Source organism: Sciurus carolinensis, chromosome 11 (genome assembly GCF_902686445.1).
Source record: "Sciurus carolinensis chromosome 11, mSciCar1.2, whole genome shotgun sequence".
NCBI lineage: Eukaryota > Metazoa > Chordata > Mammalia > Rodentia > Sciuridae > Sciurus > Sciurus carolinensis.
Genome location: NC_062223.1, coordinates 49,913,360 through 49,930,863, shown reverse-complemented (window position 1 = coordinate 49,930,863; position 17,504 = coordinate 49,913,360). Strand labels below are relative to the sequence as shown.

General features: G+C 35.0%; 1 protein-coding gene across 2 annotated transcripts in view; it reads right to left on the bottom strand.

Moving 5' to 3' along the window:
* Positions 1–10,082: 10,082 nt before the first annotated feature.
* The window catches only part of Ccdc34 (coiled-coil domain containing 34), a 28,248-nt gene continuing 20,826 nt past the window's right edge, over positions 10,083–17,504 (bottom strand). For both annotated transcript variants that reach the window (XM_047517561.1, XM_047517562.1), the window contains exons 4-6: positions 13,807–13,965; positions 13,117–13,258; positions 10,083–11,079 (exon numbers count right to left, since the gene is read on the bottom strand). In XM_047517561.1, coding sequence (XP_047373517.1) covers positions 10,865–11,079; positions 13,117–13,258; positions 13,807–13,965 — 516 coding nt within the window. In that variant the 3' untranslated portion in view covers positions 10,083–10,864. The remainder of the gene's footprint in view (positions 11,080–13,116; positions 13,259–13,806; positions 13,966–17,504) is intronic.

The following is a 17,504-nucleotide window of genomic DNA, read 5'->3' as shown; positions in this document are numbered from 1 at the left end:
GGTGAGTCATTTAAAAGAAGGGGAGATCAAAAGCCAGACATGGATGAGCCAAGTTATGTTGATGGTTAAAATTCTAAAGGAGGCCTCTTAGGAGGGTAAGGCTTGTAGAATCACAGTAGCTAGACGTCTAAGTTAGTGACTTGGTTAGTCAGTTGGTAGGAATCCAGAAAATGCTCCATTGGCAGGCTGGGAAGACAAGCAACCAAGGGATACCTCTCCTCAGCCCATTGTGCCTTAAAAGGGTAAAGCAAAAGAGGATTTCTTCTAAGGTCTCCATGAGTTTAAACCTGCTAAGGGTTGAACAGAGAAAATAATTCTTAATCCTCAAGTATGTCAGCTTGCTCAGGACCCAAACATTCTTTGTGATCTAATGGTAGAACCATGCTTGCTAATGTGAGAGTCCAAAGCTTGAGTGGGAATGGTTTAGGGCGAGTGGTAGGATGAACCTTGAGAAATTATACATGAAATTGCATATGAACATGTACCCAGGTACATTTTCCTGAGGATAAAGTCAGTAGATTTCACTAGATTTTCAAAAGTTTCCATGTCTCAAAAAAAGGCTGAGAACTACAACAGCATGATAGAATATCTTTCTCTTATCGATTGCAACAGTATCTGAACCATTCTCCATCCTTTCCTCCCCTTATTCTCCATGGCCTCTGGTAACCACCACCCTACTATCAGCTTCTAGGAGATTAGAAACTGATTAGATTGTTTTAGATTAGAACAGAACTAAAACAAAAGTAATTTGTTTTGTTCAACCACAAAAGTTTTCTTTCTTAGCGAATTTGAGGAGGGTGCCATTTATCCAAATGGAAACATTGAAGAATGTTTTAAAAATATGAAATTACACTACATGCTAGAGAACTTAATAGAAAAGGTGGGTGAAACTTCAAGATAAAGTATATAGGAAGAACAAAGGACAGAAGATCCATCATTAGACAGCATCTGCCTTCAAGAAATGGAGATTAAAGAGTCAGTTAAATAGACAAAAGATTTGCAGAAGGAGAACCAGCATAGTGAATAAAAACCAGGAAAAGGAAAGTTTTAAGAAGCAGGGGTGACTGGGACTAGTACTCTGAGGGTCTCTCAGGTGACTAGTGGTCCTGTGAAATTTCTCTCTGGTGACTCCTGCTCTGGGAAGCAGCATCCACAGAGCAGGAACCAAAATCTCCAGGAATCAGACTGGATAAATTTATGGAGGTTCCAGCTCCTTCAGCCACTCTTTAAGAAAGTAATGTCTTCACTTTTTGAAACCACATAGTACAGCACATTAAAGCCCTTCAGCATCTAGCATTCTCAAAGATGCTCTTAAGCACATTCATCTCAGGAATCTGATGAAAAAAATTGAAAGACTTTTTTTTTTTTTTTGGCCCGCTTTCATGGCTGGAAATACAAAAGGAAAAGAAAGCCTGGCAGTGACATTAAAGGTTGGGGCATTGTGGATGGGGTGAAGTATTTATGTGTCATGACTTGGAATTGCCAGTACATAGTGATAATAAAAAGACCACCACATGCTAGTCAGCCTTTTTTTTTTTTTTTTTTTTTTTTGCGGTGCTGGGGATCGAACCCAGGACCTTGTGCTTGCAAGGCAAGCACTCTACTGACTGAGCTATCTTCCCAGCCCTATTTTTAAATTCTCTACACAGAAATTATTCCTTTATTTCCTGATCCCAGAGTAGACCCTGCCTCAGTTTGCAATTGAAAGTGCTTTTGAAATACTGTCAAGTATCTCAATGCAGCATTACAAGTTCTTTTTCAATAATTTTATGAACTAATAGTTGAGAAAATATTAATTACATAGAATATAAGACTGTAACATAGGCTATGGGAATCAATAAAAGTGTGGTGGTCATGGAAATGGGAGTCTCAGATCTACTGTCACAAGCATAACTGCCCACAGGTCCCAGATGACATGCTGTGAATTCACTACTGTGTTTTAGCTGAGGCCATCCTGCCAGTGGCCTGCTTCCAGCTGGTGGTTCAGCACAGCAGGGGTTTAAGCAGGCCTATAACAGCAAGTGGACTCCTCTGAGAGGCAATTTTGGTTGGAAAACTCATCAGATTGGTGGAACTTTTCTTAGAACTGCATGGTAATAAGACTCTTCCTACCCAACTTTCGTCCTTCCCTCCTCTCCTCCACAGGGGCTGGACCTGCATCATGGTCTCTTGGCATTCACTGGCTCCATTCCTATTCTCCCTGAAAGGCTATGACCCAATAACCTCTTGCATGATGAATATTGTGTTAGTGTCTGTTTCTTAGAGGATCCAATCAGACATAACAAAGTTATAACTTTATAAAAATTTTTCTAATTCATTCTTATGAAATGTGAGAAATAATCCCTCCATCATTTCCACCAAAGACAACTTAAATGAGTTTCCAAGAAACATACTAACAAAGCATCAAATTTAATGAGGTAAAACAACCTAGCCAGAGAAAACCAAAATGTGCTTGAAGCTCCCTCATGGAATTCATCTGGAAGATTTCTACAAAATAATAACAAAGAAACTGATTATACTAAATGTTCTATCTGCATCTTTAAAAGATGGTCAATCCATAAAGCATCACATATTTTCAGATAGGTGTCTGAAGATACAACTTCCAAACACCCAATGTTTTATAAAATGCAAAAGTTTTTGCATTTTACAAAAACTGCAAAAATGGCACTAGAATTGAGTGAAGAAAATGTCACAGTGTCAAACAATGGAGAATTCTCTGTAACTGCACGAAACACTGGGAAATTTGTACACGCATATAGTCTGCCAGGAGGCATGTGCTACTTCCATTATTAATAAGTATAGTCAAATGACATAATAAGCCTTCTGTGTGCCAAACAACACTGTATTAGGTACTTAACATGTTAATCTTTACATCTACCTTATGGACTAAGCTTTATTAAGTCCATTTTTTACAAGAGTGAACAGAGGTTTAGAGGGTTAAGAGGCTTGTCTGAGTCCCCACAAAACATGTACTCAAACTCAGGTGAGTCTCTACTGCTCTTCTGAGGCTACCTCCCAGCAGGAGCTGGGCCCGGCCCATAGGAAGACTCCCTGAAGGAATCTGTTTTTATTTCACACCTATCCTTGTACGAGGGAAATGGTGCTGCCTTACTGTCCTACTAGAGATTAGTGACTAACATCTGCACCCTAAAATTACAAAAATTGATCACTCAGAATAACAGAGTGCTAGCCCACAAAGAAGCTTTTGAGATCATTCAGTATAGGGTCTTTATTGAACAGATAAACTGATGAGCGTTTTACTGAGACACTTTCTCTGTCACCTTTTAGATTTACCTGTATAGGCACTTTACATCTCAGCCTATACCAAGGGAGGAAAGCCTTTGGCTGAGGGAGTGGGAGCTGTAGACAGGTAGGTGTTAGGTGGTTGTTTTGGTAAAGTTCCACTCCCACACCACCCTGTGTTGCCACCAAAAAGGAACAACAAGAGCTTCCATCTCCCTCTGGCCCTTAGGAGGTTCCCAGGGCTGTGAAAGGGAGGCTGGGGAGGCTTTACCTTTTTCTAAGTTCTGTGCTAGTTCTATGAGCTACAAGAACATGAACAAGAAGGGAGACAGGGGTTATAGTGGAAGGGCTCGTGGTTTCTAGGAAAGAAAAGGGTAGTGTTCCTTGCCAACTTTGCCTCTGCATGTAAGGTACAGCTTTCTCATGGTTAACAGATAACTGAATATATTCTCAATTTTAAGAGGAACTCCATGACACCACTGTCCTTTCTGAAAAATGTTCTCTCAGGCAGACTGCTGTTATCAACAGTAGGTAAGTAAAGTAACTATGTGTGTGAGGGGGCATGTTTTTCTGAAGTCAACATATGATTTAATTTAGGATATTAATGGGCACAGTAAGAACACAAATATTATTTTATTTTCCTTTTGAATAAAGAAAATTTAGGTTTTAGTCATAAAGTGTAAATTATTGGTGAAAAGTAAACTACTCTATACTTTTGTTATTCACCTTGTCCAGGGGTATCATAAAAAGCAAGTCTATGAGAGAGTAAACACTGAATTGTCAATTAGTTCACTAGCAATTCATTTTCAAATAAATAACCCATCCGTGTTACCTCAGACTTTGAGGACATAGTATATTTTCAACATCAAACCTCAAAGTAAATTTTTCAATGAAATTCTTAAGATTTTCTTTACAAATGACTAAGAATTTTGAATTTTCCTTTTGTAATTTTGTAGTAATGTGTCACTGTGTATAAACCACCTGAAAGTCCCTTTTGTTGTTCTTTTTTTGAAAGAAAAAAGGTTATATATGGAACCACACCTGAGTTCTGAGTCCATTCCTTACTCTTCAGTCTTCGAAGTTCTGTTTATTTGGGTGGCTCAACCGAGTCTGCTCAATCACTCTGAGGGCCACCTCCTTATTTAGGGTGAGCACAGGATTAACTGTTGTTATCTCTGCTGGTATGTAATAACTCTTATAAGTTCCTGATTAGGCCAGTCTTTTCACCCAGAATCTAGCACAATGCTAGGGATTCAGTAAATAGTAGAAGTCTTCACTCACTCCCCCTGAACCCTTAGCAGCACTTGATACTACAGAACTCCTTCTGCTCCCCCTTTCTGAAAGCACCCACCCTCCCTACAGGAGCTCGCTCCTCGTGTCCTCCACCCACCATTTTTGTGCTCTTAAATGGCTTCTTTCCCTCTACCTTACCCCTATGCTCCTTCCCCACATTCCATCCTAGACCATCCTCTCCTTGCCAGCACACAGTGGTAGTTACATGTTGAGTGAATAAATGAAAGAATGTCATGCGCTTCAATAATTATGGGAACTTGGGAAATGCTTCAATAATTTTGGTAATCTGATTAGGTCTAAATATCTATCACTAAATGAAATTTCTCAACTCTGGCAACAAACCTGTATCTCCACGAGCATCTCTATATCAATATATTCACAACAAAACTTAAGATGTCTAATTAGACATAGCAGATTAATCACACACAAATATCCCCTTTCTGTCCTATTCTCTTCTAGGATGATAGCTAAGGGATTTCCTGAAGGAAAAACAAATACAAATTTACAAGAGCAAACAGAACAGAAGAGAATACAGTGGTTAACCAAAGATTCCACAAATGTTTGAAAGCAGAAAGCAGATGGAGGTGGAATGTCTGAGTTAATATGGATGTGGTATTTTTTTCTCATCTTTAAGGACATTATAATAGTTGAATTTTTTTCTCCCTTTTTAATTAGTTGTTTCCTCTGGGTACCTTTTTCCTTCCTTTTCTCATTAATAATCTAAAGGTTTCTAAGTACTGATTACTAAAGGAAAGAAGAAAGGAGAACAACAATAATTCAGACTGTAGAACCAAGGAGAGCACAGCTTATGCACTAGCAAGACTGAAACCCAGATAAAGTGACAGTGCATAAGGTATAATAAACTGTGAGACACAGACCACCATCCCATGCCCTGGAACCAGGCTTATGTCCCCCTAGAAAATTAGAAGCTGCTTATCTGAGAAATCAAACAGACTCAGGGGGAAAGACTTCTAGCTCTTTGGAGGTACCATGCAACAATAAAAGTATCCACCATTGACAAGCCCTGCCTATGCACACATGGCTTCTATTCAGTTCTTTAATGCCCTATTTTTTAAATACCAACAGACAGGGATTCATAATGTGAATATGAAGTCAGACAGGGATTAATCAACATTTGAGGGAAACTTCTGAACACAAAAAGAGAAAATGAAGGGGAAAAAATACCCAGAGTCAATTAAAATAAAAGAAAAATTATAATTAATATCCTTAGAAATGAGAAGATACTATATCCATAAAATAAATATAGATTGCTATGAAAAAGGAATAAAAAGAAGAATGCTTGGAATTTAAAATAAGGTACCATAAAAGGTTGTCCAAGAATTTGACAATAACATTAAAGAAATCTCTCAGAAAATAGTCCCCTCATCAGGTAGAGAGTTAGGGTGGTGGGAGTAAGATAGAAGAAAAGCAACATTTAAAATCCAGAATTGAATCAGGAAGACTGTCAACTGCCAAACAGGATTCTAAGGGAGAAATGAACAAAAAATATTATAGGGAGAAAATAATATAAAATATCCTCTTGGGAGAAGCACTAAGAGGTAGTGAGAAGTGAAGCAAAATGATGTTATTCCTATCAAAAAACCTTTAGTACTATTTGACTTAAAAAAAAAAAATGACTTCCAGATTCCTACCCCCTTTGTCTTCATTTACATATTCCCTTTGTCTGCCAATATTATTACCAGTTATCTTACCAATTAGTCCTACAACAGTCCTGCAAGTTCTGCTTCTGATGGATCTTTCACACATCTCTCTCCAACCCCACTGCCCTTGTCTGATCCTCAGTCACCTCTCCCTGGAACATTCCACAGTCTGATTACTGGTGGCTGTCATTGGTCTCTGCCCCTCCAAACCATCTGCTACAGGCATGCTTTTCAAAGCTCTTCATGCCTGCAGTGGCCTCCAGAGAATAGTGTTTTCCCTCTAAAATTTTGAGGCTTGGAACTGGTAGGTAGGTGTCTTTCCCACCTACCTTGTTTCTAGGTACTTCCAAACAACTTCATCTTCTTTCTCCTTCAAAAGTGCCAACTCTTCTGAAGATTTCATCTGACCATACACCAGCCCATACTGTTCCTCTTGACTGACACTTGGTTAAGACATGACCCTACTTCACTGAAATTCTAGTACCTAGCTTATTGTCTTCCTCTTTACCACTACTTGTGCCACATTCTTGACAATTTTAGCATTCAATTTTAAAAATAATAATAATCCTTCTCAGACTGTGGCTCCCAAATTCTTAATTTCACAACTCTATCAATATATTATATCTGGGCCACCCATTGTCATGGTTACACTCTGGATTCAGTCACTGCCACCCTCTAACACAAGCTTCTGTGTCCCCAGTCTCCCTCCAGTTAACCCAATCAACCTTTGTGACACACTGCAAACACTTACCTATTGAAGATCTCCTCTTTTTCACTCCTCTTTATCTATCCTTTGTGAAACATCATGTTCCAGAATTATAATCACTCCCTGAAAGCTCTCTAACTGCATTGATCCTTTTTCTCTCCATCCAACTTGTCTACTTATTCGATCCTGAATAAACCTTACTCCAGGCTTAAATCCACATAGTTAAACTTTTCTACAGAAATGGAGAGAACATAATAAAACAATGCTAATTGGTTTTACTTTATGATCAAAAATATCAAATGGAAAGCAACATTGCCCATTGGTTCTTATGATATCTCTAAAAATTTTGTTTTTCCCTCTCCAAAATGCTTATTTCTCTATTAGCTTTTCCTTCAACTTACAATAATTGATTCTTTCTGCTGATGATCTTGGCTTTCCTTCATACCTCACTGAGAAACAAGAAGCTATTATGCAGGAATTACCTACATTATCTTTCTACAACAACATTCTCAATCCAACTAATTTGAATCTATGCACAATGTGCTCTCTATTAAAATAGAAGAAATTTCCTTACTTCTATATAAACTACCATTTTTTATATTTAAGAACTGCATTTCTCAAATCATTCCTAATCTTTCCTAAATCTTCAAGTTTCCTCTTTCAACTATATCATTACCATCAACAGAAACACATTTAATATCAACCATCTAAAGCAAAACAAATAAAATGACATTGACATTACATTCTCTTCCAGTTCATATCCCATTTAGCTTCTCCTTTCATTATATATAAGTTTTCCAAAAAGTGGCCTCAATTTATGGGCTCTGTTTTCTCACCTCCCATTCTCTATGTAGTCTACTTCATTATAGTTTCATACCAGTTTTTCTTATCATATTTATTCTATAGGAAAGGAAATATAATCTGATTGTTAAGCTTGGACCTTAATCTTTTGGGTTCTGATCCATGTTCTATAATTTACTACATATAAATACAATATGACTTCTCTGTACTTCAGTTTCCTCAACTATAAAATAAAAATAAAAGTAACTATCTCATAGGATTGTTATGAAGATTAAATAGCACATATGAAAGCATAAAAACACCAGACATGTCGAAATGATTCAATAAATGTTCACTACTGTGCTCAACAAGAACTTTCCCTCATCTTACCTAATCCAATAATGAAGGCTTTTCCTTTGTCTTAGTTCTCAAGAGGCAGTGGATAGAGTTCACAACACACTTTTATTCATGGCTCCTGTGACATCGTACTCTGTTGGTTTTTTTCTACTCTACTGGCTGCTGGCTTTCAGGATCTTTAGTGACTGCTTAACCTTTAAAAATTGGAATACTCAGTCCTCCCTTTTTACTATCTACACTCTTCCTAGGTATTCTGATCAAGTTTCATGCTTTTAAATAATCATCTATGTGCTAACGTTGCTCAAATTCATATCAAATCCTGGCTCTCTTCTGAGCGTCAGTCACATATATTTAACCACCCTCTCCACTAGGATATTAAGTTGGTTCTGGAAACCTAACAAACCTAGAACAGGATTCTTAAAGATCTCCCTTCTTCATCTCAGTCCATAAATCTGCTCTGTAAATCTTCCTATTTCTGTTATAGTTATCATTATTCACCTGGTTATCAGACCTCAAAAATATAACTGAAATCCATCTCTACTTCTTATCACTGCTGCCATCTTAATCCAAGTTATCATGACTTCTTTTTTTATGTTATATATATTTTTTATTGTAAACAAATGGGGTACATCTTGTTTCTCTGTATATGAAGTAGAGACATACCATTTGTGTAATCATACATTTACATAGGGTAATGGTGTTTGATTCATTCTGGTTTTTTTTTTCCCTTTCCCCCCCACCCCTCCAACTCCTCTATTCCCTCTATACAGTCCCTCCTTCCTCCATTCTTGCCTCCCTCCCACCCCCCATTATGTATCATCATCTGCTTATGACTTCTTAAGAAGCTAGATAATGAAAAAATCTTCTTAATGTGTTTCCCTACTCCCATTCTCCCCTTCCCCTAATTAGGTCATTTTCTTCAGAGGAGCCAGAGTAATCGCAAAGTATAAACCAGATCTTATCAATTCCCTGTTTAAAATCTTCAGAGGTAATTACAATCACAATAAAATCCAGGTGCAGTGGCGTAGAGCACCACTGATTCCAGCAACTAGGGAGGCTGAGGCAGGAGATCACAAGTTCAAAACTAGCCTCAGCAACTTAGAGAGGCCCTGAGCAACTTAGTGAGACCATGTCTCAAAATAAAAAAATTAAAAGGGCTGGGGATGTGCCTCAGTAGTAAAGCACTTTTGGGTTCAATCCCCAGTACTTAAAAAAAAAAAGAATAAAATTCAAACTACTGAAATCTATTGAACTCAGGATATACACTAAAATTATTAATGACTGAATGAAAAGTCTTGCTAAAATAGTTGTAACAGTTAACCTCAGCTGTGAAACAGAAGGTTTATTAGATATAATGACCACATCTAAAACCCCCAGGAATCCACATATAACATATAACACACACACACACACACACACACATACACACACACACATACACACACTATATAAAGGCAATTTTGTATGTGTATTTTTTAACAGAAGAATATTTCTACCCTGGAAAATTCTACATTTTCTCTATAAAAGCAAATTTGCTCAAGAAGAACGATTATCTGAAAGTTTCACTATCTCAGGATTTCTAAGAAGTATGAGCAATGGCCACAAGGGTCAGAAACATAACTCAGCACTTAGTGAGTGTGAGGCCCTGGGTTCAACCCTCAGCACTGCATAAAAACAAACAAACAAAACAACTAAATCTAAATCTTGCCAACATTTTGACTAAACAAACCCTAGTGATTACTAACAATTTTTTCTCTGCTTAGAAGTGTGTTTTTCTAAAGTTGTGATTACACAAACACCCTTCAAAAATTCTGTTGTCCTTGCATTGTCCAACACACTACCCTATCACCAGAAACTTGGCAGGTTTGGTTAATCTAGCAAAAACATGGAATATCTTTCCAAATAGAAATCACCTTCAAATGAACAAATTTTCATTTCTTGCTCCACCGCTAAAAGAGATAACAGGCTTTTCCTAAAAAGGATACAGACTTGTAAAATTTAATAAGAATTGTGTACTATTTTAGTAATCATTTCAACTTTCATCCTTAAAATGTGTTTATTAATAAGATCTGTGATTTCAACCTCAGTAACATACAACTTAACATTTAACATTTCAAAATTAAAAATAATGCACTGATAATCCTAATTTCAAAGCTAGCAAAGAATTACAATTAATGTATAAGAATTTTTACAAAATAAAGCACAATATTACTAAGTATTAAGATTATGACACATCAATCTAAGATGCAGAGCACAAAACAATGTATTTAGGTTTTCCGTTGAAAATCCCAACTCTTGATTTCTGTGTAACAAAATAAACTTACTGAGTTGTTTTTAAAATATCTAAATAGGAAAAGTACACCAAAAGCCATCAAAAAAGACTGTTTTTGATTACTCTTGGTTTCTAACCCATTTAGAAAAGCATGCAGTCTAAAAATGCTTGTTTGGACAAATTAATCTTAATGTTATTATGTTCTTAAACATCAGCAAACATCAGCAAACAATATAGAGTATGAAATAATGCAGGAAAAAACTTTGATTTTATGAGTATTACAGTGTAGTTTTAATACAAACTAAACATAAGCACAATTGTTAGATATTCATTCACTTATCATGCAAAACAATATGCCAAGATCAATCTTAAAAGAAAAGCCAAAATGTAAAAAATACCTTTCTCAATTAACCCTAAAGACTCCATATAAAATACAAAAAATAGTATGTCAATAATTCACACCAAATACTATATTGCTGATTGAGAGGTAAAAAAATGTTTGATTTCAAACTTAAATAGCTTTCGGTAAAAGCACAGTATTTCCCATACATACTATCTTTCCATTTTGCACAGAGTTCCAAGGCAAAGATTGCTTCTGGCTTTATGAATTACCAGAGATGATGACCTGTGTGCCTGACTTATCACAGGTCTTTTACTCTTCTTTCCTGATACATCCTTAGCTTCTTTGGGAGGTGGTATATGAATTGGTTTCCATGGAATTGGATTATAAAATGCTGGTTCTGGATAGGAATTTCCACTGTAAAAACCTATCATTGAAAAATCAGAACAAAGCAAAACAAAAAACTTCTTGAGAACAATTACTTATTTTAAAATTCCTAGAAAATGTTAAAATGTCAAAAAGGCAAGATATCTCTGATACACCAAGCTAATCTGAATACTTTTAAAAATAGTAAATTAGTAAATGTAGTAAAAGATAAATATAGTAAATGTTGTAGTAAAAGATAATTCTGAGAAGCCAAACAATATTGTTAAAACCTATACAAAAACAATGCTGAAAACCCAAATAATATTGTTAATATCTATATGAATAATAATGCCTACAAAGGTTTCACTATGGAATTAATTTCAGAACCATTAAATTAAATGAAACCTTCATTTTCTTAACACTGTCTAGGAAATAACTTATTTGTGAACTAGTTTCCCCCGTCAGAGACTAAAGTTTACAGAAAAATTTATTTTGCATATGTAGCTAAAGTGAATCAAGATTCTTGTTTAGAACCACTGAATTCTGATTTATTCATTCAAGTTAATAAGATTTCACAGAATCAGTGTAATTTTTATTACCAATTAGAAAGCATCCTTCTGATGAACATGGTGTTTAAAGAATTGTGATGCCTGACAACAATAACTGTGTGAAGGAAGAATATTCTGTAAATCATCTTCAAATCCTTCAGTCACTGTAGGTACACAAATTCCTTTATTTCATAATTTATAAAAATGACAATAAAGAATAAAGACTTAAAAGAAGTACAGCACTTGTAAATATGTTGTTTATTAGAAAGAAGGGAAAGAAAGGGGGATAGGAAAAGGAAAGATAGTGGAATGAATTCAAAACAATTTTCCTATATACCTATATAAATACACCATCATGTACATCCATAAGAATGGGATCCTAATTAGAATAAGATATGTTCCATGCTTGAATAATTATATCAAAATGAATTATACTGTCATGTAGAACTAAAAAGAATCAATAAATTAAACTCATTAGAAAAGCAAAATAATTTAATGAAACAGTCTATTATTTTAGCAATTAATTTCTAGTAAATATGTATATTCCCACCTAAAGTCTTAGCTTTACTAACTAATCATTAAGTTAAAAATCACTGCTTATTGCCTTGTTTTTCAAACAAGAGAGACAGGGAGGGAGGGTAATAAGGTGGCAGGGAAGAAGGAGGGAAGGGGGCAGGAGGAGGAGGAGGAGGAGGAGGAGGAGGAGGAGGAGGAAGTCATCCTCAGTAGCTAAAATGGATTAATGGATATAATGGATGACCTCTATGACATACAAGAGAGGCCTAATCCTGACATCAGGAATGTGTCTTTCAGACCCTGGCAGCCCACTTTGATTGCACAGATATGTCAACACACACTTCACCACGATGGTCAAAACAAAGTCTGGACTATGTTCTATTGTGAGAACAAAACAGAATGGGAGTATTTTTAATAATAAATCATTTAAACAAGTGAAGGCAGCTGTCATCAAGGTATGAGCTTTCAACAAAAAGCACAAAGAAAAACATGCAATGTCATTTATCATCAGACCAAGCCTAAAGGCCAATTGGTTCTGTTTGGTCCTGTGCTATCTAGTATTCTACCCTGCAAAAAGAATGTGACAAAGGTGTTGGAAGCTCTGCCTTAGAGAAATTAGAAGGGTAGGAAGATGACCCCTTAAACACATCCTGAATAAGGCTTTATGAAGAACATAAGAGCACTTCCAGGTATGGTGGCAATTGAACCCAGGGTATTATGCATGCTAAGGACATGCTCCATGACTGAACTACAACTCTATCCCTGAGAATTTTACTTATTTCCTAGTTTTTGAACTCATTGTTTTAAAGTATAAGTTTGCAGTTTTGTAACCATTACCTTTAAGATACATATATCAGATATATACATATTACTTATGGAGAATAAATTCCTACCAACATAGTATAATTTTCTAAAAAATAGTAATTTGAAAGAAAAATTTTTATAAGTTTCTATTTCTATGAAAAAGAAACAAAATGTATAAAATTTGCTTCTGCAAACCATACTTATGTAAGCCACATAACATAAAAACCAACCTGTAAGTTTTCCATTGGCATAACCATAGCTCTTTACAGATGGACGAGGTTTACTTTTTGCATTTTCCAACCATTCCTTAAATTTTTTTTCGGCAATTTCCTTTTTCTCCTGTAATTCGGCTTGCCGTTGTTTTTCTTTTTCCTTAAAATGACAAGACCAAAGCATTTCCAGGATATTCTGTAACTAAACATTCCATTCAAATCTACTGATTTTTTCCTCCCAGTTGCTTCTCCTCCCAATGGCTTACTGGACATGATACTAAATTACATTTTCATAATTTGAAAGTAAAATTGAACATGATCAGGGATGTGATATTAAGGTGTCCACCTCTGAACAACAATAAGATATCAAACCCAAGAATAAAAAGCAATTTGCCATTTTTTTAAAAAATAATCATTTACAATACAGCAATATAACTACATAAAAGTATATTGAAGAATATTTAAAACAACTAACAACCCTTTTGAATATGACTGAAAAATATATAGGCTTATTAAAATTTCTCAATGTAAGGAAACCACAGATACATATTCATATTAAACAGCATAATACAGATAAGGATAGTTTCATCTATTTACTGTATGCTACTATACTGTCAATTTTCTAATTATATACTTTTTTCTAAAATACAGTTGGCACACATAAACGCCAAAACCATATATTTTAACTGGCCACTGTAATAAAAATACCTTTTCTTTCTTCTTCTTCTCACATTCTTCAGCAAGTTTTTTCTTTAACCATTCTTGATATTTTTCTTTTGCTTTTTCTTGCAAATGTTCTTTCTCCAGTTCCTTTGCTGCTTTTTCCTCCATTTCTTTATTCATTTTTTGTTCTCTTTCTTTCCTTTTCTTAAATAAAAAGAGAAATTTTAATTGAAATACCTATAATTATCCTCACGTAAGGAAGGAATATTATATGCAATCATTTTCTAAACTTGTTATTCTTAAAATAGGTGGTATCATAGTGGTTGGCACAATGTGGTTTATGAGAACATATAACATTCTGCAATTACCTGTTCAATGTCAGTAACAGGTAGTTACTGCTGGGCTGTAAGTTTCATGAGGACACTGACAAAGATCTTGCTCACCAATGATACCTGAGACCAGGATAGTGCTGAGTAAACTAGGTGCTCAATAAAGATTCTTTAAATAAATTAGTGAATAAATATTACTATTTGTTAGACTGATGAATCCTAGTATTTTTAACTGATGTTTACCCTCACATATGTACACATTTCCTGGACAGACAACTTGTCAATACAAATACTTGGATAAGTATTCACTAAAAGTGAGTTACACAGTTCAGATGAATAATGCCTACTGAAGAGTGCATGTAAGGACATAAACAGGCAAATCTTTACTTATAGCATTTTATATAGATCAAAGGCTGGCAAACAGGCCTAAATATTAAATTCAGTCCACAGGTCACCTGTATTTGTAAATGATATTTTACAGAAGTATGGACAACCCATTTTGCTTGTATATTTGCATATGGTTTCTTTTGTACAATAGTGAAATGAATAGTTACCATATAGACTATATGGGCAGAAAACCTAAAATATTTATGATCTGGCCCTAAAGAAAAAAAATTGTTTTTATAATATAAACTCGATGCTTTTCTTCTCCTTACTCAAACCATAACCTACCAACTGTAATTAAATTCTAAATAAACAATGGCATGGCTAGTTCTCTTTATCAACTAATATGAAAGGTATAAAAAGAATATGGAATACAAATACCATATGTATCAGTCTTCAAGGAGCAAAGAAATATGATTCAAAAAGAGAAAGTCCTTCCCTGAAAGCATCTTGTAAAATACTCTAATGTAAATTAGTATGCAATTAACAAATATCAGTTACATACAATATATGTCCTGTCCAGGCTGTGCAGGAAAAGCAGGTCTTGCAGGGCCTGCACCATTCCTCAAGTTGCTATATTTCCTTCTTGCTGTGCAGCCAATAGCTGTGAAAGGGAATCCTTTCATAACAAAAACTCAATAGACACTGGAACAATATTGGATTTTAATTACTCCTCACTGGCAGAAAATCTACAAACTGAAAATGGTATTGGAATATATCTCACTCGACCTGTGTGACTTATGACTCTCCTCCATAACCTCACCAACAAATCATCTCGTCCTTACAATGTCTTCAATGACAGAAACTAACACTTAGTAAGTGGTAACCATACTTCTTACTATTCTACATACTTTAATTTAATATACATATGGATTGTCAGTTAATTCTTACAATACTAGTATGAGGTTGGTACTATTATTATCCTATTTTACAAAGTAGGAAAGGAAGGCACAAGAGGGTAAGTAATTTGCCTAAGGTCACACAGTAAATAGCAGACCACTACAGATCACACAGACTTCAAAATGAAAGAATGCTAAAAATAATATTATGCCAAAAAACCTAAACCTAAGTGAAAATGTCAAAACTCCTTAAAACATACTACTTCTCAAAATGAATTCAAGAAGAAATAGCATCTGAATAAACATTTATTATAAAACAATTCGAAATTTAAAAATTTCCCACAAAGTACTCCAGTTTCTGATAGCTTCACTGGTAGATTGTAATGTACACTTAAGATAGAAATAATACTAAATGACTACCCAATTATTTTAAATAATTTTAAATTATAAGATAATATCAGAAACAATGCAAAATAACTGCTTTACAGCCCAAAATATGAAATATTTAGAAATATATGTAACAAATGATGTACAATACCATCATTCATTAAGAACTAAATGAAATTGCTGAGAAATTAAATAAGAAATAAATGGAAAGAAAAAACATATTTCTAGACTTTAAATTTGATACTACTAAGAACAGTTTTCTCCAAAACAATCTATGCATTTAATACAATCCCAATTGTGCCAGGCACTATTCAAGGAGGCATAAACAGCAAAACTGATAAGCAGATTCTAAATTGTATATAGAAAGTTGCAGAGTAAGTAAGTTTGGAAAAGAAGACAAAAGTTGTACATTATCTATTTTTTAAAAACTATAAATTCGAGAATTACAGAGCTGTAATAACTGACACAGAATATAAATCAACAGAAGAAAATAGAATTCAGAAATAGATATGTATATATATGGTCAATTAATTTTAAACAAAGTGCCAAGGTAATTTAATAGGGAAAGGATTATCTTTTCAATTAACAGTGGAACAAATAACTGTATGCAAACGAATGAACCCTGACCTTTATCTCATACCACATATTAAAATGAACTCAAAATACACATACCGGTAAAGCTGAAGTTATAAAACTTCTAGAAGAAAACAATGAAGAATAATTTATACCCTGGAACTAGACAATGTTTCTTAAATAAAGACATATCAACCATAAACCATAAAAGAAAAAAAACTGAAATATGTAATATCATCAAGATTTAAAACTTGTTCTCTTTAAGCTGGGCACAGAGGCACATGCCTATAACCCAGTGATTAGGGAGGTTGAAACAGGAGGATTGCAAATTCAAGGCCAGTCTCAGCAACTTAGGGAGGCCCTATACAATTTAGTGAGACTGTCTCAAAATAAAAAAAAATTAAAAAGGATGGTGATGTAGATAAGTGGTAAACTGTACCTGGGTTAAATCCCCAGTACTAAAGAAGAAAAGAAGGAAGGAAGGAAGGAAGGAAGGAAAGAGATAAAATTCTGCTCTTACCTAAAGTGCTATACAGATTCAATGCAATTCCAATTAAAATCCCAATGATGTACCTTGCAGAAATAGAGCAAGCAATTATGAAATTCATCTGGAAGAATAAAAAACCTAGAATAGTTAAAGCAATCCTAAGTAGCAAGAACGAAGCAGGGGGTATTGCAATACCAGATCTTCAACTCTACTACAAAGCAATAGTAACAAAAACGGCATGGTATTGGTATCAAAATAGACAGGTAGATCAATGGTACAGAATAGAGGACACGGACACAAACCCAAATAAATACAATTTTCTCATACTAGACAAAGGGTCCAAAAATATGCAATGGAGAAAAGATAGCCTCTTCAACAAATGGTGCTGGGAAAACTGGAAAACCATATGCAACAGAATAAAATTAAAACCCTATCTCTCACCCTACACAAAACTCAACTCAAAATGGATCAAGGACCTCGGAATCAGACCAGAGACCCTGCATCTTATAGAAGAAAAAGTAGGTCCAAATCTTCAACTTGTTGGCTTAGGATCAGACTTCCTTAACCGGACTCCCATAGCACAAGAAATAACAGCAAGAATCAACAACTGGGATAGATTCAAACTAAAAAGCTTTCTCTCAGCAAAGGAAACTATCAGCAATGTGAAGAGAGAGGCTACAGAGTGGGAGAATATCTTTGCCACTCATACTTCAGATAGAGCGCTAATGTCCAGAATCTATAAAG